Source organism: Pogona vitticeps, chromosome 2 (assembly GCF_051106095.1).
Source record: "Pogona vitticeps strain Pit_001003342236 chromosome 2, PviZW2.1, whole genome shotgun sequence".
Classification (NCBI taxonomy): domain Eukaryota; kingdom Metazoa; phylum Chordata; class Lepidosauria; order Squamata; family Agamidae; genus Pogona; species Pogona vitticeps.
Window position 1 is genome coordinate 184,837,778 of NC_135784.1, and position 25,031 is coordinate 184,862,808.

The following is a 25,031-nucleotide window of genomic DNA, read 5'->3' on the forward strand; positions in this document are numbered from 1 at the left end:
GATAGCACTGTACAAAAGAAATGTCAGATGGCTATTTCCATTTCTAATATACACGCATGGTCTGTCTCACCTTGCTTGAAGCCTTGCTGTGGCAGCTTTTTGATCTATGCCAGTGCTCTTGAAGCCTGATTCTGTCTGTACAGGCCTCTCTTTAGTTTGTATACTTCATTTAGTTGGTTTAGGTTGATGAATCTTGGTGATTGTTCCATTTAAATTTCTTCTGCTATATCTCCATCTATGAATGCAGTTTTAATGCCCATGTTTTTAACATGTGTTTGGATACAGTTACAATTCAGGAGCATTCTTAAAGTGCTGTACTTGGTAACAGGAGCAAACGTTTCATCAAAGTCTTCTCCATACTTCTGCAGGAACACTTTGGTCCTAGTCGTGTCTTGTAGTGTTCCACGTCACCTAGACTATCCACTTGTCCGTCACCTAGACTATCCACTTGTCCCCAATCCTCTCTTGCCTGGTGGTAACATGGTTGGGTTTATTGCTTGTTCTTATGCACTGCATACTGTGTACAAGTATCTTTTCCTTTCCATCTATTCTCCCATCTGGCCACTTCAGCTGCTGGTGTCTGTTCAGTCTCTTCCCAGGTTACTGGCTCATTAGGTAGCATTGTGCTTGTGAAGTAGGAGAGGCATGGAGTTGGTACACCTTTGTTGTGCTGCAATGAGCATCTGAGTGCTGGCTCTGGAACTTGGTGTGGCAATCAATACCTCTTCCAGGCCAACAGTCTTGACATTTTCATTGCTGCCATCCTGTTGTGGTGTACTGCTCTGTCCCTCTATGTCATCTTCTTCCTGCTCTCCATCTGAATCAGGCTATGAGGATCTTTCCATACTCATACAGAAAGATTGGAGGTGAATTTGCAGCGGCCTCAGTCACTACACATGACACAGGCCCTATTGTAGTTGTTAAAAGTACTCATTGCTTCCATTGCCCACCATCCAGTGCTGGGAGACTTCCCAGCTACTGCTAGTGCCTGGGTTGGGTGACCCACACGACAAAAACAGAGCCACTTGCGTTAGCCCTCAGGCAGTAACAGTGTTGCTGCCCAGCCAATGTTGGGAGGCAATGTTGTTTTTGCTGTTGGGGGGGGGGGGAGCTCCAGTGACTCCTTTTTCCCTGTATGGCAAGAGGGCAAGGCAGTCAGTAATGGCGAGAGACCTCCCAGCCGACTGGCGGGCCGATGGCTGCGCCACATCCTGCTTTAATGAGAAGAATTGCATTAAAGCAGGACACGTGAAATGGGTGGGTTTGCATCTGTTTTCAGATAACCCGCTTACTGCAGGTTATCCGAAACATGTAGTTCTGCCAAAGTGCCCTTCGTCTGCTAAGCTATCGAACGCAGTCCCCGTTTTTTCAGCTTCACTTTCTTCTTTAGTGTAGACCACATGTCTCACACTAACTTCAACTATATCCCTTGCTTTCAGGAGTGTAACCAATCAAAGTAGTCTGTTCTATTCTAAAGTCCAGCTTATCCCTTTTCTCCTTTGGTAAATAGGTATATGCTTCTAAAGTTTCTAATGTGCTTCATATTTGGCATTTACCATGCTATAGTTGAATTGGGGAATTTGAGGTGCCCTTGGCTGGTAGTCTGTTTTGGAGACTTGCCGCAGTTGTGCTTGCATTGCCACATAGTCTGATGGGCAGTTCAGCATCTGCAGGCATGCAACTAAAAGAGATCTTAATTATCTATCAGCCATTGCCTTCTGCTCAGGAGTATATGCCTCCCTCGTGTGCAAAATGCCATGTTCTTTCAAAAAGGCTTGTGTGTGATACAATATATATTCACCGCCATTGTGATTTGAAGGGCTTCGAGCTTGCTTTCAGACTTTTGAGTTACCACAGCCACATACGGTACCTCTTGAGCATTTGGTGTGTCTTGCTCTTTTCCTTCAGCTGATAAGTAACACAAAACCTTGCGAAATCATCCACAAAGATTTCCCGCTTCCCTTGGTGATGATGACACATTAAGTGGTTTACATAGGTCACTGTGAATTAGATGTAGCACCCTGATGCTTCTTCTCTCAGTTCTGCATGGAAATGAAAGCATAATACCTTTTGCTCAAGGGTCATCTTTGCAAAACATTTCTTGTCTAAAGCTGAGACACTTTTCATATTGCAATTCAGACCTGGCACATAGAGAACACAATTTATTGGGGTAATACACAAATTCAGTGGTGGAGCTTGCGTTTTAAAATGCCACCACCTGTTCTTTGTATATCTATGGAGTCACCATCTAGATTTTTCCACCAAAATTTCTGTCCATGTTATTAAAGAATTTATTAGAGTGAGTACTGTGATTATCAACAATCCAGCCTTTTGACTTTTGTGTATAACCATTAGTGTTGCTTACTTTATGATTTGAGATTTTACTCCTTTTTAATCTTGTTGGTTTGTGTTCAGAATAAGTCTTCAGGGACTGTTTGCTTTCTATATTCAAAACTAGTACAGCTACCATAGGTTAAGCAATCTTTTGGGGACAGATAGAGTCCAGCTAGATGGTCTTTTGTACAGCAGTTGTAGCAGAAGTGTGAATGGCTTTGAGAAATAGGGTTTTTTTTTTTTTTAAATCCATTCTTTAAGTAATTTGAGCCTCTTGGATCTGGAGCATTCATGGGTAAACATCATTCAATATTTTCCTTCCTTATGGCACCTGATGTGTTCTCCTCATCTAAGACAGAAATCAATGTATCAAATTTCTCACCTAGTATTCCCATAAGGAACTCTAGTTATTGCTGCTGCTCAAGTCAAACCTAGTCAGCTTCAAATCAACCAATATAATAAAGCGGTCACATGTTCCTCACAGTCTTTCTTTGAATCAACCCTCAACTTTACAAGCTTCTTTATCAAGCCTGTCTCTAATTTAAAACTGGCAAATCCATACAATCTTTTTAAAGCAGCTAGCATTTATTTTGCTGTTTGGCAGTTTGTAACACAGATTAGCTGGTCATCAACCAGACTCTCAAAAATTACCACTCTTCTTCCATAATCTCTCTCTCCTCTGCCTCCAACTAGCCGGTAGAGGAAAAGGCATTAAAGGCTTCTAGAATAATCCTCAACCTGCATTTCCACTGAGGAAAATTGGGAAGTGGATATATTTTCCATTTACCCCACAATTTGCATCAGATTAGGCACAAATGAATTGGAATTTAAAATACGGCAACTGCACGACATAAAGTTCAGTGCAGGGAAGCCCATTGTAGACGCATCTCTTTTTACTAGGAAGTTACCTTTGTTGTTCAGCTCACAGGGGTGGTTTAAATTTGGTGCAATCAGTCTGACACCACATTTGTCTGCTTTCTGCCCGATGTGATCACCTAAATCCAATGCAATTACAAGGGAGTCATTTCCCCTCAACTGAGATGGATGCTGTTGTCTCAAAACAAATTTTCAATGCTTTCCAACATTGGTACTGCAACTGATTAGCGCTATGCCCTTTCCTCAAAATTTTAAATAATAATAAAAAAGAGGCAAGCACACATATGCACACACCCCAACACATGCCTTGTAATGTTTGCATTTTTACAAATCAAAAGGGACATGGAAAGCCCCACATACCATACTATAAGACAAACCATAGAAACTGCTTGGATCAGTACTTGGGGGACAGAGTTGGTCTGAGGGCTCATGAAGCCAGCGGTTGTCTGAACCAGGCATTGCTGTTTTGAGAGGCAATAGGGCTTCCTTCTGATCAAGGGATTTTGATCACTGTGTGTCCTCCCTTAAGTCCTGGCTGGCTATTTCACCACCAATTTTAGTAGCAAATATGGAAGACACTCCCATAGACATGCAGAGTTAAAGGAGGACCATGCAAGACATGGTAATCCCTATGTTAGCAAAACTGACAAGTTTAAGAAATAACCTTTGAACTTTCAAACTGCATAGCTGGAAGAGACCCTATGGATAATCAAGTCCAACCCTTCTCAAGGAGGCACAGTGGGGAATCAGACCTCTGGCTCTGTAATCAGAGACCTAAACGACTGAGCTATCCAGCAGATAGCTCCAGAAGTATCACATTAGGAAGTTGGCTGACCTTTCTCTAAGTTCTGCACCTTTTAAAATTTTCCTTCCTTCCATTCCATTCCATTCTGTTTATCCGTTCGTTCGTTCATTCATTCATTCAATCGGTTGGTCGGTTGGTTGGTAATTTTCATCACCAGTTTATGGCCTAAGAACACTTTGTCCTGGAAGGCTGGAATCTTAGGTCCTTTTCTAGATGGAGTATTTTTATTTTTTATTTTGCTGTGGAGATTCCTGAGCTCAGTACAAAAAAATTAAGAAAGGATAATTATTTGTGTCTGACCAAAGTTGAGGCTGAGCTGGTCTGGAGGTGGATGGGTCCTTATTTCGACTCAGAGACCTCAGTGTATGGCCAAGGCTATCTTTAATCCCATCATGCAGAGGCTCAAGAACACATATTGCATATACCTGATGGCTATTGTTTCTTAAGGGACCCCAGTTTTGGCCATGCCCATGTTGAATTATTATCATGCTTTCCATCAATATTTCTCAGGTGTTGTCCATGTAGTGGTTTATTTTTTCCAACTGCTTCATTTATTTTCAAATTGTTGTTTCTTATATTGAGCCTTTGTTTCTGTTGTTTTCAAAATATTCTCAATTTTCACCACCTTAAGTAATTTTACTCTGCTTGTACTGATATAATCATTCAAGCATATTTTTTTCTTCCTCTGCTACCTGCTGTATTTGCAGTAATCCACGGCCTCTTGATTTTTTGTGGTAAATATAATATGTCCACATCACCTTTTGGATGTAGTGAGTGATGCATGTTCATTAGTTTCCATGTTTTTTGATCCAATTCTTCTAATTTGTTTTGAGTCCAATATATTTTTCCAGTTGGGCATCTAGTTACTGCTAACTTCCCCAATTTCTTCACTATGGGCCATTTTTCTTGAGGAACTTCTGAATGTTTTTACTAATCCCGAACATTTTAAAGCAGGTGTTAATCTAGCTGTGTGGCAATAAGTCAAATGCCTTTTTATAGTCTATCCAGGCCATGCTAAGGTTTGTTTTTGTCTTTTTGCATTCTTCAGTATCATTTTATCAATAAACAACTGATCTTTTGTGCCTCTTGACTTTTTAAAGTTCCCTTTCTGTTCTGTTGGGTACAGGGAATTTTTAGTTAAGTAATTATATATTGATCTTGCCAGTACTCCTGTGAGGAGCTTGAACATTGTTGGAAAGCATGTAATTGGTTGATAAGTACTGGGTACATTGCCCTTTTGATTATCTTTTATTATCAGAAATGTGTGGTGTGTTGTCATCCAGTCTTCAGTTGTAGAATTTTAAAGTACAGTGGACCCTCGACTTATGAAGGTCTCTACTTATGAAAATTTCGAGGTACGAAAAGCTCCAGCCACAAAATTTTGGTTTGACTTGCGGCCGGAGCTTCGACCTACGAAAGGCAGGGGAAATTCAAAGCCGCCCCCGCTGCCCTCTGCTACAGGGACAGGAGATGGAGGGCAGCGGAGGGGGTTTTGAAGCCCGGGAAGCCGAAAGCTGGCAGCGGGCACAGAGCGGCTTTCGGCTTCCCGGGCTTCCAAAGCTGCACCCGCTGTCCTCTGTCTCCTGTCCCTGCTGCCCTCTGCCTCCTGTCCCCGCAGGGACAGGAGGCAGAGGGCATCGGGGACAGAAGGCAGAGGGCAGCAGGTGCAGCTTTGGAAGCCCAGGATTTTTTTTCTTTGGCTGGAACGTATTAAATGGTTTTCAAGGCACTCCTATGGGAAATGGACCCTCGACCTATGTATTTTTTGACCTGCGGCCACCGTTCCAATACGGATTAATTCTGTAAGTCGAGGGTCCACTGTAAGTGGTTAAATTGCACTGCTATATGTTGGTGGAGACTTGTTAGATGCTTTTACCATTCTTCTTCTTCTTCTTTTTCAAGAACTTCAGGCAGACTAAAAATTATAAAAACATTGACTAGTATTAAATAACAGATACAAGTTTTAACCAAAAACCAAAGTATCTGTTACATATTGATGCAGTATGTATGTATGTATGTATGTATGTATGTATGTATGTATGTATGTATGTATGTATGTATGTATGTATTATTATTATTATTATTATTATTATTATTATTATTATTATTATTATTATTATTATTATTATTATTATTATTATTATTATTATTATTATTTTGCTACCAATGGCTGAATATGATACTAATTTTGTGGTTGAGTGGGGCACATACAGGTAGGCACACAAAATGTAAATCCGTCTCAGTGATTCTCTTTTCATACTGGAAGGGGAACAAAGAGCCTTCTCTTCATCCTTCAGCAAAGCAGAAAGAGCAAGCAGTATAAAGTACTCTGTGGCGAGGGTAAAGCAGAGTTTCTTCATTCGTTTCCCCAGACATCTACATGAAATCAGCAGAGAAAGGGGATTTGCAGCAATTGGAAGGGGGGGTGTCAGGTCAACAACAAGAAACCACACAACTATGGCCTTAGGGGGCTCTGTGTATCTTCCACGTCTTCCAGAAGGCAGCTTGTTTGTGTACCCTTGCTATAAAGCATACTAGATAGAACAAGTTGCTATTTGCAGGAGCAGGGTGAGCAAAAAGAAGATAAAGATGTTTGATAGTGAGGGGAGCTCCCTCCCCAACACTCCCTCAGAACCAGCCAGGGGCTATCGCATGGAAGAGTGGTGGCAGCTGAGCTTACTAGACAGTGACAGGGAGGGTTTCAGGCCATGCTGTGCCTGGGTGGATTGTAGGCCCTGGACTGGCGCAGCCCATCTGTTGCATTGTCATTCCTACCTTTTGTGTGTGTGCTGGTGGGAAAAGGGGCAGGAGGCAGAGGCTTAGCAGCCAGTTAATGATTGGGCTGGCTTCCAATGTGCCTTCTATCCATAACTTTTAAGGAGAACAAGTTGAAGACGGTGCAAGAGTCTCCAGTAGGCAGCACCCTTAATTAAAAATACTAATTGCCCGCTTCAGTCTGCCAGCTCTAATGTTTTAATGTTCAATAGTCTTTAAGGTACAGAGAGATTCTGGTAATTGGAGTCCAGGCGCCTTACTCTTTGTGCCATGGATTTCAAGTTCCTTCTTCTTTGTGTTGAAGACTGTTCACCTTTAGGCTATGCGGGTAATTTTGCTAGAGGAAGCTCTAGAAGAAGAGCCTTGATTTGTATCTGTGATGTACCTGAGAGCACTGTAATAGAAACAGATGATTGGAGCATGGATGACAGGGACCAGGTCCACAATGTTTAGGGAAAGTGCAGACAGCTTCTCATCTCTCTTAAATAAAAGGCACTGCTGGTCATATGCTTAGGTTGGAAAGCTAGTTCTTTGGAGCCAGTAGACCTCAAGGATCACCAATGGCCATCTTTTTATGCCTTACCATTATCTGACTTATATTTGCACATTGCATGATCATCCTGCTGATTGGCATGTGCATACTCCATCTGATGTATCCCCCTCTGTCCTCTTTCCAGGCCAGGGAACTGGGTGTATGCCATTCCTTAAGTCTGATTTATTGACTGTCCAGTTCACATAGTGCAGTTTGTTATGAGCCAGGAGTTTAGAAACTGCAGCGCTTTAAAGCAGAATGGGACATTCCAACATATCCCAGCGGGAACCATAAATCCAGCACTGCAAGTATCTGTAAGAGAAAACACACCCATCTCAAGCACACAATTAATCTTAGCTTTATAGGCAACCTATCCTATCATGATAACATAAGAGCATATACTGTATACTGTCCTGTGTGAATTTGTTTACAGGTATATGTATAACATATAAATATTATATGCCGGTATACAGTATATCACAGAAGTGAGTACACCCCCGCACATTTCATAAATATTTTAGTATGTATATCTTTTCATGTGACAGCACTGAAGAAATGACACTTGGCTACAATGTACGACTAAAACAGTGAGTATACAGCTTGTATAACAGTGCAAATGTGCTGTCCCCTCAAAATAACGCAGCACACAGCCATTAATGTCTAAACTGCTGGCAACAAAAGTGAGCACACTTCTAAGTGATAATGTCCAAATTGGGCACAATGCTTGACTGTAGGTATGACACACTTGTCTTTGTACTCCTCACCTGGTTGCCGCCACACATGCTTGACACCATTTGAACCAATAAGTTTATCTTGGTCTCATCAGACCACAGGACATGGTTTCAGAAATCCATGTCCTTAGTCTGTCTGTCTGCAGCAAACCGTATGTGGGCTTTCTTGTGCATCATCTTTAGAAGAGGCTTCCTTCTGGGACGACTCCCTAGAGAACAATTTGATGCAATGTGTGGTGTATGGTCTGAGCACTGACAGGCTGACCCCCCACCACTTCAACCTCTGCAGCAATGCTGGCAGCACTCATACGTCTGTTTCCCAAAGTCAGCCTCTGGATACGACGCTGAGCATGGGCACTCAGCTTCTTTGGTTGACCATGGTGAGGCCTGTTCTGACTGGAACCTGTCCTGTTAAACCACTGTATGGTCTGGGCCACCGTGCTGCAGCTCAGTTTTAGGGTTTTGGCAATCTTGTTATACATAGCCTAGGCCATCTTTATGTAGAGCAGCAATTCTTTTTTTCCAATCCTCATATAGTTCATTACCATGAGAAGCCATGTAGAACTTCCAGTGACCAGTCTGAGAGAGTGAGAGCAATAACACCTGCTCTCCCTTCACACCTGAGACTTGTGACACTAAGATGACTTTGCTGGGCTTTGAATTCATTTGGTGCAGTAGCACTGGAGAAATGGTTAACCTTTTCCTCCTGCACTAATCCTCTCAATCTAAATTAACTCACCTCCCTGGAAGTCTCCAATGGCCATTTGTACTGGGACTGCAGAAATGAGGACAAGAATGCCATAGGATCCACCGCTGGACAGGCATATAAGAGCCACTGGAAGCCCTCTCCCATTCTGATGAAGAACACCACAACGAAGGCAGGAGCTTGTCCAGTCCATTGACCAGAGAGGGCATGGGTGCAGGAATTATTTGCCCTGCCCAAAGAATCTGTTTCATCTGGGCTCATGTGTATGATCTTAACTTCTTGCAGAATGTGAGCACGGGTTACAGTAAATAAACAAAATCTGTAATTAATCTTTAACCATTAGTGTGTGTCAACCTTTGTCTCCCCAGAATAGAGAGTTTAAGAAATATGTTGTGTGACATGATTGCATTAAGGCAAGAGTAGGCAACATGCAGGCCTCAGGCCACATGTAGTCCCTTAGGGGCCCAGATGTACCCCTCCCCCATGTTCATCTTATTTAGAGAAGCCACTTGTACCATCTAGTAGGCATGGAGGAAAATATTGCCATGTTCTGAGCCCAGCCAATACCCCTGGGTCCACCCTACATAACCTTTTAAAATTTAAAGTGAGCACTACAGTACACAAAGGTATTTTTCCCATTCCCCCACCCCAAATGTCTGTGGACTTTGCAAGTGGAGCCCTCCATGTCCAGGGATGTGTGAGTGATCCCTGAACGTCTGGAGACTGTCCGCTCCTGAGTTAGGGTTTCTCTATTCCCAAGCAAGCAGAGGCTGTGTGTGTTTGCGTGTCAGTATGATGATGCCAGATCGCAGGGTTTTCAGCTGTGTTTTATTAGGGACATAAATGTCAACAGCATGCATTTGTGTGCAAATACAACGCCAGATTTTGAAGAGAATTCTAGATGTATTTGAATGGTCAAAGTCCATAAGAAGATTAAGAAATACTTCAATTAATTCACAAATGAGGTGACTGATTACTGTTGTTACCAGTGCATATCAGTATGCATGTATGTCTTGCATCTGTATATCTGACGTGCATGGAGAAGCATGGAGAAACAAAATGATCAGTATAAGAATGAAAGATAAGCAGATCTGTGTGTTCCTGTGACAAATAGTGAGGCTGATCCAGCTCAGAAGCATTTTTATTTATTTATTTATTTTGCTTTCTCTCTCTTCCACTGCTACAACTCTTGAGTCTCCCAATTCAGCAACAGATTAAAAGGCAGAAAGAACATGTCTGGGTTCCACCTAGTATTCCTAAACTGTGCAGATCCTTGCCCTCAAGTATTGCAGTTCTAATGGGATATCAGATTACTAGGGTATAAATGTCAAGCAGATTCTCAAGACCGTAAGTGTTGACTTCAGTAACTGTCCGCCCCCTCAACAACTACTTCCGAGGAAGCACCATGCTCAGAAAAGAGCTCCTAGCATTATGCGATCTGTGTATTTTACTTTTTTAAGTGGAAATGGGGAACCTTTAGGATGGGCCTAGTAACCTTTCCTTGAAATAACCACTAACTACCTACTGTATCTCCCATATCCTGTTTCATAAAGATATTAGGGAAAGGACCATTACCCATAGATAGGGGAAGATTGCTGTCCCTGTCCCTACAGTTTGGGCAGAAAGATTTGTCAGGCCTGTGAAGGACAGATAAAGAGTTCACAAAGTGTTTCCTTTGTTTGGGCAATGGATCTGTTTGTTTGGTCAGCTGCTGCCTCCTGATAAGAGTTTATTTTGCGAGATAAAAGTACCTTCTAGGCTTCAAGATCACAGGCCTTGGCGAAGAGGCTAATGAGCAAGTTTAGAGGAACTCTCTCTCTCTCTCTCTCTCTCTCTCTCTCTCTCTCACACACACACACACACACACACACACACACACACACACACACAGAGAGAGAGAGAGAGAGAGAGAGAGAGAGAGAGAGAGAGAGAGAGAGAGTGTTTTTATTTAATATAGATTTGAAGGCAAAGGGGTTTCAAGACTAGCACAGATAGAAGCTAGGTGTAAAATTAGTAGAGTTACTCCAAACGTCAGAAAGAAAGGACTTCTCAGATGCTTCAAAGGCATATAATCCCACTATAAATAATACTTCTTGGCACTTCTCATTTACATGGATACTTCCATTCCCAGTGAAAATCTTAGATGGTTTCCACCAGTGAGATGCCAAATAAGGTTCAGGCTCTGTATGATTTTAGCCTTTTTTCTGTTTCCCAGTCTGAAACGCAGTATAGTTAAATAGTCTCTCACACACCATTCCTCTTCAAACTTAATCTATCCAGCCTACATAATATCCTGGAAGGATTAATATATGAACCCTTTGCAGTGACAGACAAAAGGTTCATACCCTTCTCACTCAAAATACAAGCTTCTGAATAAGTGTTGTAAATCTACACAATAATTTTCCCTCTTCTCTGCCACAAGCTGATTCAATTCTACCATGTCCTATAAAGGTATAAATTCTGTTATGCTGTCCAGCAACAGTGTTTGTGAACTTATTAAATCTGTGGTGATCGGCCTCAGACTATAAATGCAAAAGGATCATTTTGTTTTCCAAAGCTGTACTCAGGACTGTACATTACTGGTCTCCTGCGAAGAAAGGATATTTTCTTAATTTATTATTTCATTAAGTTTCTAGCCCTTTTGCTGATCTGAACTAGGAGGGGAAATGTTCATGCAGATTGTATCACATTGCTTATAAAGAAACATACTTGCTCCTGATACGAGGTCTTTATTTAATTTTCTGAGGCTCAGTGTAGTATAGGTGGATAGAGTGTTCGACTCAAGAGATCTGAATTCAAATCCTTGGTCAGCCATAGGTATTCACTGGGGTTGTGAAAATCTCACATACCTCAGAAACTTTACTAGGTTCATTGTAAATCTGAATTGACTTGATGCCATATGAACACACATTTGTATATGTGTGTGTGTATATGTGTGTATATATATGTGCGTGTGTGTGTGTGTGTGTATGCAAATAGAATACAGTATATGCATATATATAAAAATAGAAATTTAATTGCATAAATTGTATTGAAGTACTAGCTGTCTGATGAGTCCTAGTGTCCTCCAAGTGTGCCCTTAAGGCTCATTAGCCCTAAATTTTTAGCTAAAATATAGTTTACAGTATTTGAATTCACTGGTCCTATCTCAGGATCTATATATATTGCCTAAGCTACAAAATACTGTAGTATTGTTAAATAGTATTGCTTGTTTTGTTCAGAGAACAAGACATTAAGGACATGACAGGGTTGATGTTAAAACTTGATTTAAATCTTGGGAACTGGTTCCCATACTGGTTGAACAGCTGGAATAATGCCTTTAGCAACTGTATCATGTCTGAAGAACTATCAGAATTTAATGATGGTTGTTCATCTGTCAGGCAGAAGCAGATGTTACAGATAACCTGTCATTAGAAGATGGCAGCTTCCAAAGCAGGAACTTTTGCCTCAGGAATTTGCATATTAGTTTGCTTTGCTTTGTGATTGGTCTTCAGGACTTAAACACAGGATTCCTCTGAAGTCTGGTTTCCCAAAGATGAAACCTGCCTAAATGACATGTCTTTAACACTAACATGCTTTGAGCTCTAATCAGAGTTATCTGTAAAATGTGTTGCTGTTTTCAATCATCTACACTAACAGTATATCACAGTGCAGCCGTGCACGTGACCCACACAGTCTGTTGCAGAGTCTTGGATTTCTGATAAAATTCCTTTTGTTATATAGTAGAAGTCCCTTCCAGTCACACAAACCAAGAAGTTCCAGTCACACAAACCAAAGACTGCATGTGCGGTTGTAAATAAAACTGCAATACAATTCACATAACATGAAGGAACTCATTGTGAAGTCCTTTTCGTGATAGGTTTTCCTGCCATGGGTAAACCATGAGTTAACTGCAAGTTTTTTGGGTACTCCATGCTGCAAATACTTGACAGCTGTAGTGTGTATCAACAACATGTATCTGCTCTACAGCAAGGAGTTCCCTATCTTCCTTATCTTCCCACCCTGGATAGCTGTGCCTTCTTTTAACACTCTTGAGATGATCATATTCCTTGCTGGTGTTCCCTTCTTCCTCTATTGCACTTTGCTGCACCCATTGCTTCTTCGCTTGCTTCCTTTCTTCTTCCCTCCTTGACTGCCACCACCCACTACCATCATGGTATTTTAATATTTTTTTTCTCAGCTGATGAACATCTTCAGAGCTACACGTTTATTGTGTTGCTCTTGGCAATTTGGAGTGCTTTTTATTGGTATCTTGCCTGTTTTATTTATTGATTTCCTCCTCCTTTCATTTAGTGAGGTGAATTGTGGCACTGTGTGCAATTTTGAGCATAGATGATAGGTGGGTTTCATGGTGGAACACTGAAATTATTGACTTGATTAAAGTATGGGGAGACCAAAAAAAATGCAGGATGTGCTATTGACCATGCATCAGGACATTGAGCAGTGGTTTCCAACCTTGCGTCCCTGGATGTTCTTGGACTAAAATTCACATAAGCCTTCAACAGTAGCTATGCTGGCCAGGATTTCTGGGAGTTGTAGTCCAAGAACGTCTGGGGATCCAAGGTTAGGAACCACTGCTTTTGAGTTTGGCCAAAATCCTGTTGTGTAGCTATGCTAGCAGAATGCTAACAACACCAGTTTTGGAGGTGAATTGCTCAGGTGAAGAAATCATTTTAGACATTATCTCTTGTGAATTGAATTGTGCAACCCAGGACATAACACATAATACTGTATTTACAGTAATGTCTTAGTTTGGGATCATTCATCTCCAAAAGCTGTGTTATACAAGCTGTCTATGTGAGAGGATTTTGGCAAACCTGTCCTAGATGACATTGTTCTCCTCTGAAAGGACAAGCTTGTAGCTTAAACCTGACATTGTTTGTTGATACCTTAGCGGCAGTCATGGTTGGGAATGCCTGTTTTCTCCAGCTTTGCTTGGTCTGGCTACAATATCCTTTTGACTTTAAAAGAACTAGCTACTATTTGAAATGCCCTGCTAGCTTTTTGATAAGATCAGTATAATGTGCTTTATTCATTGGTTTGAAGACTCTGAAACCTTCAGCTATAGTCAGAGATTGGCAACTAGGCTATTAACAAGAAGTGGCCATTGACGCCATATTGCATTGGTTCTTCTTTATTGTTCACCTGGTCGTTACTGGGCTCAGTTAAAAAAAAAATTTACCTCTAAAGTTCTAAATAACTTGATGTCTAAAGGAATATAGGAAGTTAATGCTCTTTCTCTCTTGCCACCGAGAGTGGTCATTTGTCTAGATAGGCGGGGTATAAATGCAATAAATAAATAAAAGTAAATAAGTACATAAATAAATAAATGGAATTAGTAAATGCTCACTTCTAATCTTGTCCTGCCCCCAACTTTAATCATGAGGGGCTTAAAAAAAACAGACAACTGGCACCTTGCATGTTTCTACATGGACAGTTACTTAAACAGTCAGTGCACATGTATCACTTGTTTGTTGTGCAAAGCCACATTTTTTTCTCAGAACAGAATTTCTGTTGTGGGAATACTAAATTTTCTGAGATTGCAAGGTACATCAGTGCAGGAATACACACCTAATCACATTTTAAGAAGGAAGGAATAGCAACAGTCCTGTGTCTTCTCCTGTTACCCCATCTACTTTATGTGAAGTTGATGTCTTGCCATTGTCACTGAAAAGTTCCCTGTGGGAGTGCTGCTGACCCATGTGGCCTAAGTGGTGCTAAGAATCCATATTGCAGTGTATGCAATATATTTCTGTTATGAGGATTAAAGTTCATGTACAAAGCTGATCTGGTGCACCAGTGATAACTGAAGTATGTTTTGCTGGCCTCCTCCCTCCTCCTTCTGCTCTGCTACTGCAACATTTCTTTAAACTTGAATGAAAAACAAAATCATAATTTATTAATTCCAAAGCAAGCCCCCAGTGCCCCTCTCTCTCACACAGTGTTTAAGAATTTATCTCATATCTGTCTCTAGGCTAAGCAAAGCCACACTCCTTCGGCCGATCGTCAGTTGCCGGCTGCCGGCATTGTGGGAGCGCTCCTAGCCGCCAGCACTAAAATGGCTGCCAAGTTTTAAAATGGCTGCCAGCAGTCGTAAGGCCGAAAGGGAACAGTATGCCTTAGCCAACTTTGAAAGAGAAGGGATAAAAGGAGTGGAGAGAACCAACTCTGAAATATTTCCTTAGTGCTTCCCCAGCTGTTGCAGAGGCATATTTCCTGGCTTCTTTTAGCTTTGCTTTGGCGCTGATAGAGGTAAACTTGCTGTATTGTTGACATAGGTAACCTGAGTTCTGCAGCTGGCCTCTCTGTGCCACATCTGGACAGGAAACGGATGGATTGATTAACCCTTTGGAGGTCTTAGACCTGGGCCTGAACAATGAGGACAGGTGGTCCTATAAAGAGGGTGAAGAGATCATAACAACAAAGCTATCTGGAATTCTTTAAACCCTATTCCCGCTTGTATTTTACCTGTCCACTGGATACTTCCCTCTTTCTGTCACTGAATGAATTACCAGTAATCTGAGATTATTTTATTGTTGCTGAGGTATAAAAATCCGATACGTCATACTGACATCACAATAATTGGATTCTCTCAAGGAGCCATGTAAACCTGAACTTTCATTTGGATAAAACCCTAAATTCTTTAGCATGGAGTTCCTTAAAGAAATGGGTAGAAAGAATAATTCTGACATGGTCTGCTTTTGCAACCATGGCATCTTGAAAATGGGAGAGAAGTTACCTCTACTGACTTTTGCCTTTCAAATCATTTCTGACAGACCTATGAATACCACAAGGGATGCTGAAATTATAGCTAAAATAGGAAGAAATATGGAAACAAAAGTTATCATGAATTTGTTATTCAAAAATATGGAACATGTCTAATTGACATGGATTAGAATATTCACTGAAACAAGGATGCCTTGAAAAGATGGAAATAATTCTTTTACCCTTTGATTGCTGTTAGGAAAATTTGGCTATAACCAGTGTTGCTTCTCACTTCCTGTGTGCAGGGGTGAGCGGGACTTCATTCTAAATGGCAAGTAAACAAACTGGCTGCCGGCTGCCTGTGCACAGCCCCGATGGAGCTGTAGGCGCACATGCACACACAGCTTAGAGGGAACATTGGCATTGAACTTAGCATCAGGAGACCTTGACTATAGTGTCCATTTCAGCATTTCCACTCTCTCTATGCTACCTTTTCTTTTCTAGGTCCATATCCATATACTGTAAGAGAATTATAGAATTTCTCAATGCATTTGTATTTAGCAGTAATACTTAGTGGAAGGTAGGGGAGCAATTACGAGAACAAAATGTGTGTATAGGTCTGGTTGTTGAACTCTTTTCCTTTAATTCCTCACATAATTTTTCCCAGATCCTGGTTGGGTACTGCGGTGATCACTTTAGGGAACAAACTATGAGGGGGAAAGTGAAGATTATTATTGCTGAACTTTTTGCTCATTAAATTGGATTCTCCTCTTCTGTTTCTATATTATTGAGGTTTAAGTATCATATTCCTTTACCAAATTACTGCTGGAATTTTATTTGTTGTTTGTAACATTCACACCATAATCCTATACAAAGCTACTCAGAAGTAAGCCTCACTGAAGCATGCAGTTACACATAGGAATTCTCCTGGGTTTTTGTCAGGTTTAGCATGCTTGAAATCAATTTTAAAATATCAGTTTACACAACATACAATTAAGCACATGGTTTTTTTTTGCCGAGAAGCGTGTTTTTTTGTTCGGAAAGGAAGGTTTTTTAAACATCCGCTAGGAGCCTTTTTATTTTATTTTAATAGTATGAATGTTATTTATTTTGAATCATTTTTGCTTGTGTGCTAGCCTGTGTAGGAGTAAATCATATCTGTGGAAATTGTCAAGTATTGGGTTGGATGCTGGGATCATGGGTTTTGGGCTTCCAATTTGATCTGTTATATTTTTTCCCCTCTGTAACACTGACCTAACACTATCCCAGTATGAAGAAAATATATGTATGTATATTCAAAATCACACCACAGCAGAAGAAAATGGCTTTTGCTCATGCTGCTCATATCACCACAATAGAGGAAGTGAGGTGGCAGTGGCAGTGGCTGTGAGAGGAAGTAAGTGAAAGTGAGAGTTGGCTAGTGCAAGGATGGGCAGGCACAGGACAAAAACCTCAAAAGCAGTTCCAGGACGATGTGCCAGCAACCAGAGTGTCTCCACATAGCTAAGGCAATGCAGGGGGTTATTTTAGGGGTTTTTTGGTGCAGACATTTCACTCTGGAAATGCATAGCCTATGATCCAGTTCCTAAATTATTTCAACAGTGTAACTGTGCCCTGAGTTCAGCGAGGTTAACTCCTGTGTAAGTGGGAATTCTGTTGCAAATTTAGTCTCTCAGTCTTGTTTTGTAGTTCTGATTGCTCTGCAGATATTTTGGACTTCAAATCCTTTAATCCCTTAAGAAAGGTATAGACCAAAATACTGTATGTAGAGAGTACTGTACAGGATTGCTATCTGTTAACCATTCACTTTTTAATCCTACAGTTCCTCCTTCTTCTTTATGATAATTTTTAAGTATCTGAAATATTTATTTATTTATTTATTTATTTATTTATTTATTTATTTATTTATTTATTTAATCTTTTCTTTTCTTCTCTTTTGTTTTCTTTATAGGCCGCCTTTCTCCTGATAAGGAGACTCAAGGCAGCTCTCAGTATTAAAAAAAACAGAATTGAGAAATGTTAGCATAATTCACCTGCTATTTAAGGTACATTCTGTGTTTTAAATGGTCAGCTATGAGGAAAATAGAGGCCACTCAGCCCTGTGTTTTAAAAAAGAATTAAAAGCAGCCATAAACTGTACCAGACTGGATTAGGATTGGCATGGTCCCTTCATGTCCCCCCCACCTGCAGCTGACAGCAGTTCTGGGATAGGAGACTGCAACTAGGAATAGAGCATTGGGGCAGAAGGGACATGGCTGGTACTGATTTTTTTAAAACTGTATCAATATCTACTATTTTTGAAATATGCTACTGAACACTGCGTAAGTTCACTCATCAATTACCAACATTGGCTGCAGTTCATGTTGGGTGCACACAATACAGTGGGGTCTTGACTTAAGAACGGCTCGAGTTAAGAACATTTTGACTTAAGAACCACTCTCATAGGAAAATATTGACTTGACTTACATGCTTAGATTTGAGTTACGAACTGAAAAAAACCCACGTGGGAGGCAGGGAAAGTGCAAAATGTGAACTTTCAGTTAACTGTTGGCCAGTGAAAAGGGTGCCTGTCTGCTTCTTCACTCCTCCCAGCGTTTAGAGAGTGGATTGGGAGACAGTCTTCAGACTGCCTGGTCCTGTACTGCCTGGACTGTATTTTCCCTGCACCTTTCTTGACCTAAGAAAAAAAGAAACAAAATATCCCCCTCTAGTGGTCGAAGGCAGAATAGCAGCTTCCCATTAGTTTCTATGGACGGAAAAGAGCAGATACGGATCAAATGGTTTTCAATGCATTCCTATGGGAAATGCAGATTTGACCTGCAAACTTTTTGACTTGAGAACCGCCTTCCAATATGGATTAAATTCTCAAGTCAAGACCCCACTGTAGTGGATCTTGATTTGTTGCTATACAATGTGTGAAATGCTTCTTTGACTTCATTTTCAATTAGTCTAGCCTAAACACACCACCTAGTTCCCTCACATTACTATATATAATTTGGCTTCAAAACTAATAGTCAGATCATCATTGTTCTTTTCAAATAGTGTCATATTCATATGTTAGAGAATTGCAGTCTTGGCCCACAATTCCCTGACTCTGCATTTGTCTGTAGAAAGCAAACTATTATTTCCCCAAAAATCAGTCAAAATAATCCAGGTCTCAGCAGACACAGCATAGATACAAACACACAAGTGTATATGCATACATGTTTCCTATAGAGAAAGAATTGAGTGACATCAAATTAGGTTTTTTAATTAAAAAATGTAGAGCATATGAGGAGCACAGTCTATATGATTAGGAGTCATAGAAATTAAATCAGTTTCAGTAACTCTAAGCAAAGTTATGTCATGGACACTTGAACGTTTCAGGCCAAAGTTTCACCAGGTAGAAATCACTGTGGAATTTTCATAATCTAATGATACTAGTTGGTCACAAAACTATTTTGAGTTATGCAAATTTAATTGGCAAAGAAGGTGATTTCACTTCCTGCATGCATATGTTTCTAAATGGATTGGGAAATATTGCTACACATAAACAATGCACAGGGAAGAACCATTTGCAGAAAAATGTGACTAGAGAGACTATAGATTTGTAGTTCCTCTTGACTGTCGTTTTTTCCCGTGTGAATGAAAAGAAAGGGATATGCATCTGATGGTTCTATGAGTGTGGCAATTCTTCCATCACATCACTAATCCATTCGGCAGAGAGATAGCATACTTGGTGGATCCATGGATCTTCCTAACATATACATGTTAAACCATGTTTTAAGATCACAGAAATGAACCATAGCAGGTCTTGGGCTCCCACATTGCCCCTTACTTCTCTTTTTCCTCACAGTTATGAGTCGGTTGAAAGTCTCAGATTCATTTTTTACATTAGCCATCATCTTCTGCGTTTCCCCAAAAATAAGACAGGGTCTTATATTAATTTTTCCTGCAAAATGTACTAGAGCTTATTTTTAGGGGACATTTTATTTTTTTCATGTACAACAATCTACATTTATTCAAATACAGTCATGTCATCTTCTGGTTGCTGCACAATGGTGGATAGCGGGGTTTCACTTAACTGGGGCTTATTTTTGGATTAGGGCTTATGTTATGAGCATTCTGAAAAATCATACTAAGGTTTATTTTCAGGTTAGGTCTTATTTTTAGAGAAACATGGTAGTATAGTGGACAGCTTTGGACTGCAACTCCCAGGAGCCTTCACCACCAGCTGTGCTGGCCAGTGTTTCTGGGAGTTGTGGTCCAAAAACATCTGGGAACCACTCATCTAGTGTGTCATCTGAACTTTAAACTGTGATTAAGCTTTCACACTGTTTCTTACGGCCACACATTGGAAGGAGAACACACAACGTGTGCTGCATCCAATGGTAACATAAACCAGAATGTGTTATCTGAACAGCGTCTTTTTCTGCCTGTGCCCACTTGTTTCCAAAATAGCTGAATAGAAGAGATATGTGCAGTTGTATCCCAGTGTTTTTGTGAGCAGAGATTATAGGAGTTTGTCTCCCTTTTCCAATACATTGGATAGCAATGAGTTATGACTGCTAAAAGTTCCGGTAGATTATTTGTTTATCATATGTAGAATCAAGAAATAATTCTTTGCCAAATAGACTAGATAGCTTGATAGAAACTAATTTGTAATAACAAGTTAGTTGTATTTAATTCATCTTTCCAATTATGAAGAGAATAACTACATTACTTTACAATTGTAATTTAACAAAGAATTGCTGAACTTCTTAAGAAGGCACAAGTATAATAACTTCTTAGTTATCTTTATAGTTATAGGGAGATCCTCACTAAACAGTGGGTGGAGGAATATCACATGATTCAAGAGTTGGCTCATGCTGGGTTTCAAGCTGCTGTGTTGTATTTTGATGTGGAAGTAGATCAGTATATGCCACAAGTCAGTGGCTTTCAGCACTCCCATTTAAAAGTAACCTTCTGAGTTCCAGATTGATATCCTTTACTTGATAAGGTTTCCCTTCTGTTGGGTGCCCGGGTGATTTTGCTTGAATCATAGAGCCCTTTATATTCAGAAGGCTGCTCTTCTGTGGTCTTCCCTCTCTGTGACTGTGCAGGCGCTTCTGTGGGGAATTGCTACGTAGATGATTCTGCCCTTACACTAGAGCTGGATACAAAAGGAGCACGAAATACCAATTGGTTAGCTTACTATTATTATTATTTTACAGCACCATGATCATGTAGAGATAGGGGAGTGTTGTCTTTTGAATGTTCACGCTCAAGCACCAATATCTCGTTTCTCTGAGTAAGCTGTGCCATAAACTGCATTTGTATGATGGTGGTGGCGTCCTTCCTGACTTTTCAGATCCATGTTTCATAAACATGTCGTATGCTTTCCAACAAATTATTGATGTTCGTCTTTGCTTCTGTGTTTCAGAATCCGGACAATCAGATAATTCAAACCAGCAAGGAGATGCGGACATCAAACCACTGCCCAATGGTGAGTGAAATACTTCTTTAAGGGGGTTAATTCCCTATATTGTTACCCCTAGTTAGTCTTCCCCAAAGGCCTTTACTTTCTCCTTTCATCTGTTGTGTCTGTTTCTGCACACAGGTTGGAGTAAGTGCTGGCTGTTTGGGAGAGGTCCACGTACATAGTTGTAATTACTCCTATAATTTGTGAGAAATAAGTGTGGCAGTGATGAGGGAGGATTAAGATGGGGGGGGAGAGAGAGTATCAGCAGGCAGTCGAATTTTTTAGATTTGGTGGCAGCCCAGGGCTTAAAGGCACAGGAGTAAGGCCAAAGAATGTAATTTATTTATTTTTTAAATGCAGCAGCTATGTGCTGTATAAGATACTACAATGGGACTTTGTTAATCAAAACAATGTGTTTAATTTCTAATGTTTTAAAATTTAAAAAGCTTCCTTGTACCCTCTAGTGGCCATTTCAAAAAATAAAAAATTAATTGGGGCTATAGAGGGCCTGAGGTGCTGCAAAATCCTCAAAATAGGGCAAACTCTTCCCTACCCCAATGTATCCTAGATGGCATATAAGGACTTTAAGGGACAAATAATAAAAAATGTTTCCACACTTTTTTAAAACGGAGAATTGGGGAACTAGGGTCCCAGTGATGCTAGCATATCCACAAATACCCTTCTTGGGCTGCATTCAGCCAATGGGCTGCATATTGTCCACTTCTGGGTTAAGATATGTACATGAGGTCCTGACATATAGCCAGTCCTGACATAGAGCCAAGGCCTTTGATGACGTTAAGATGGACAAAGAGATGGAATTATTCAGAGCTGGAGGAGGGCTGGAAACAAAGGTTGGAAAAGCCACTGACCACACTGGCTGAGAGATTCTTGGAGTTCCTGTCAGAAAAGGTAACTTCTCCAAGCTCTGAATAGACAAAAATGTTAGAGTCCCTTTCTTTTCAGCCCCACTTTGGCAGACAATGTATTATGTAATCCTTAGTTCCTGCTTTCTGTCTCTATTTCAATTATTTCACTATATCCTTGTGACACAGCCTGTGTGTCTCTTCTTCCTCTTTCAGGGCATTTGACTTTCCAGGACTGTTTTGTGACATCAGGCGTCTGGAATGTTACCGAGCTAGTGAGAGTGTCACAGAGTAAGTTAAGGCAATGAAACTCCAGCACTGCTGTGGTATTCTTCAGGTGATCAGGGTGCATGGCGTGCAGACTTTCTCTCATATTTTAAGCTTACTAAATGCCGCATGATAGTGATATACATGTCTCTGGCTGTGCTGTCTTTTGAATAACCTACTGCTAACACTCATCCCTGGAAGCTGGTTCTCATGGAACAGGAACCAGTAACCCAGAGCTGAGAAATAACTGAGATGTTTGTTTCCCACATACACATGCCTTGTAAGGAAGTCTGAATGCAAAACCATCTGTCCTTGCATTTTGCATTTTTATTGCTCCAGGCAATATTCCTGACTGTTTCCTGCAAATCACTTAATGTATTTACATGGGTGACACCTTAATGAACAAAGACTGGCAACATCACAACTCTGCAGTGAATATGGTGTACAAAATGGGGCACTCTTCCCTATCTAGGATTCCATTCCTGGAAGAGTTCATATTGTTGAAAATACATTTCGAAGAACTCTTTCTCTGTTTTCTTGTTTCTTGTTCTGTGAGGCCAACCTGGATACTAGGTGTAATTTCTGCAAGAGTACTTATGAGTTTAAGGTATGCCGAATTAGTTTATCTGGTGTATGACATATGGACAAGAACTGCATGTCAGTTCTCACATTGATAGCAGCTGGTCCAAACAGATAAGGCTAGTCTTACCATTAAAAAGAGCAAGGCAGTTGATATCAGTCTACTTTATTATTATACTGTATTATGATAAGGGCAACATTTTCAGTTTCCTGTGCCATGCATATAAATAAGTAAGCATAAACCATTCAAATGTGCAAATCTGTGGTGCAGCCATCCTTGGAGTATCATAAGGAAGGATTACAATGACCAAAATCCTGTTGTAGTAAATTGCAGTAAAGCAGGTCCATTGAATCAGTGGGGATTTAGTGAATTAACTCCTCTCTGACTCCTGTGCTACAGTAAGTCACAGTTAGAGTCGGCCCATTTGAATCAATGGACCTTGTGGAGGAGTTGACATATGATATCCCCATTGATTCAGTTGACCTACTCTAGTACATAAGAGTACAAAAACTTAAGATCATGGTCACTGGTCCCATCACCTCCTGGCAAACAGAAGGGGAAGATATGGAGGCAGTGACAGATTTTACTTTCTTGGGCCCCATGGTGACAGCACCCACGAAATTAAAAGATGCCTGCTTCTTGAGAGGAAAGTGATGACAAACATAGACAGCATCTTAAAAAGCAGAGACATCACCTTGCCGACAAAGGTCCGCATAGTCAAAACTATGGTTTTTCCAGTAGCAGTGTATGGAAGTGAGAGCTGGACCATAAAGAAGGCTGACCACTGAAGAATTAATGCTTTTGAATTATGGTGCTGAAGGTGACTCTTAAGAGTCCCCTAGACTGTAAGGAGAACAAACCTATCCATTCTGAAGGAGTGCTCACTGGAAGGACAGATCCTGAAGCTGAGGCTCCAATACTTTGGCCATCTCATGAGAAGAGAAGACTCCCTGGAAAAGACCCTGATGTTGGGAAAGTGTGAAGGCAAGAGGAGAAGGGGATGACAGAGAACGAGATGGCTGGACAGTGTCATCGAAGCTACCAACATGAATTTGACCCAATTCTGGGAGGCAGTGGAAGACAGGAGGGCCTTGTGTGCTCTGGTCCATTGGGTCATGAAGAGTTGGACACGACTTAAGAACTAAACAACAACAACAAAGTACATAAAAACATAAGAAGAGCCCTGCTCGATCAGGCCAAGGGCCCATCTAGTTCAGCTTCCTGGTATCTCACGGTGACCCCACCAGATGCCTCTGAGAGCAGAAGAGACAACTAGATATCTGTCTCCTGGTACCCTTCCCTTAAATCTGGCATTTGGAGGTACCCTCCTTCTAAGCCTGGAGATTGTACATCGTCATTATGGCTTGTAACCTGCAATGGACTTTTCCTCCAGAAATCTGTCCAATCCCCTTTTAAAGGCATCTAGGCCAGATCCTGTCACCACATCCTGCGACAAGGAGTTCCATGGATTAACAACATGCTGGGTCAAGAAATGTTTTATTTTGTATGTTCTCACTCTTCCAACATTCAATTTGAATGGCTGTCCCCTGGTTCTGATATTGTATGAGAGGGAAAAGTGCTTCCCTCTATCCACTTTATCCCTCCCCTTCATAATTTGATATGTCTCAATCATGTCCCCCCTCAGGTGCCTTTTCTCTAGACTATAAAGCCCCAAACACTGTAGCCTTTCCTCATAAGGGAGTTGCCCCAGCCCAGTCATCATTTTAGTCACTCTCTTCTGCACCTTTTCCAGTTCCACTATGTCTTTTTTGAGGTGTGGTGACCAGAACTGTATGCAATACTCCAGGTGTGTGATTTACTGTATTAAGTCATGGCCTCAAGTCAAGATTTTGGTCAATGTTTGGATTTCTTTCCTTAGAAAAAAAAGGCAAGTTAGGAGAGACACAACAGCATTTTGGAAAAAACATCATCCCATGAAGCTTGATGGTGGGAGATTTAAGGCTGATAAAAGGAAACACTACTTCACACAACATATAGCCAAACTAGGGAGTTCTACCACAGAATCATGGTTGCTAGTAATGGTATTGTTAACAGGTGGAAGAATCATAGGAATCTGGGATGCCTCAGTTAGTGTTACGCAGTTAGAGTTCATGGAACTCCAAGGCTTTTGAATCCACTTGTATTTGTTGACCCTGGATGTTGTCAGAATTAGTATAAACACTTAATGATTCCGTCAGTTGTTCTTGTTCTACGTTGTTTTAAGTAATAACATCCATGCTCATGTTTATCTGTGCTTTGTCTCAGTCACTGCCTGAATCCTGGAAGCTGCATAGATAACTTAACATAACTAGCACAGAGGTAACTATGCTTAAGCACACCATACTCCACACTGAGTTTAAGCAAGCCTAACTCTAGCAACTTGGATTAGACTCCTTGGGACCTTGGAAGTCAGAGTG

At 40.8% G+C, this 25,031-nt stretch overlaps 1 protein-coding gene and 1 long non-coding RNA gene across 20 annotated transcripts in view; one reads left to right on the plus strand and one right to left on the minus strand.

Moving 5' to 3' along the window:
- Positions 1 to 25,031, plus strand: part of NFIX (nuclear factor I X) — a 291,019-nt gene that overhangs the window by 220,950 nt on the left and 45,038 nt on the right. For all 19 annotated transcript variants that reach the window (XM_020791600.3, XM_020791602.3, XM_020791601.3 and 16 more), the window contains 2 exons: positions 20,866 to 20,928; positions 21,984 to 22,058. In XM_020791600.3, coding sequence (XP_020647259.1) covers positions 20,866 to 20,928; positions 21,984 to 22,058 — 138 coding nt within the window. The remainder of the gene's footprint in view (positions 1 to 20,865; positions 20,929 to 21,983; positions 22,059 to 25,031) is intronic.
- LOC140704744 (uncharacterized) lies at positions 5,909 to 19,630 on the minus strand. The gene is made up of 3 exons (XR_012084140.2): positions 8,793 to 19,630; positions 8,087 to 8,262; positions 5,909 to 7,634 (listed from the first exon to the last, which is right to left on the minus strand). It is a non-coding gene; the product is annotated as an uncharacterized LOC140704744 (long non-coding RNA).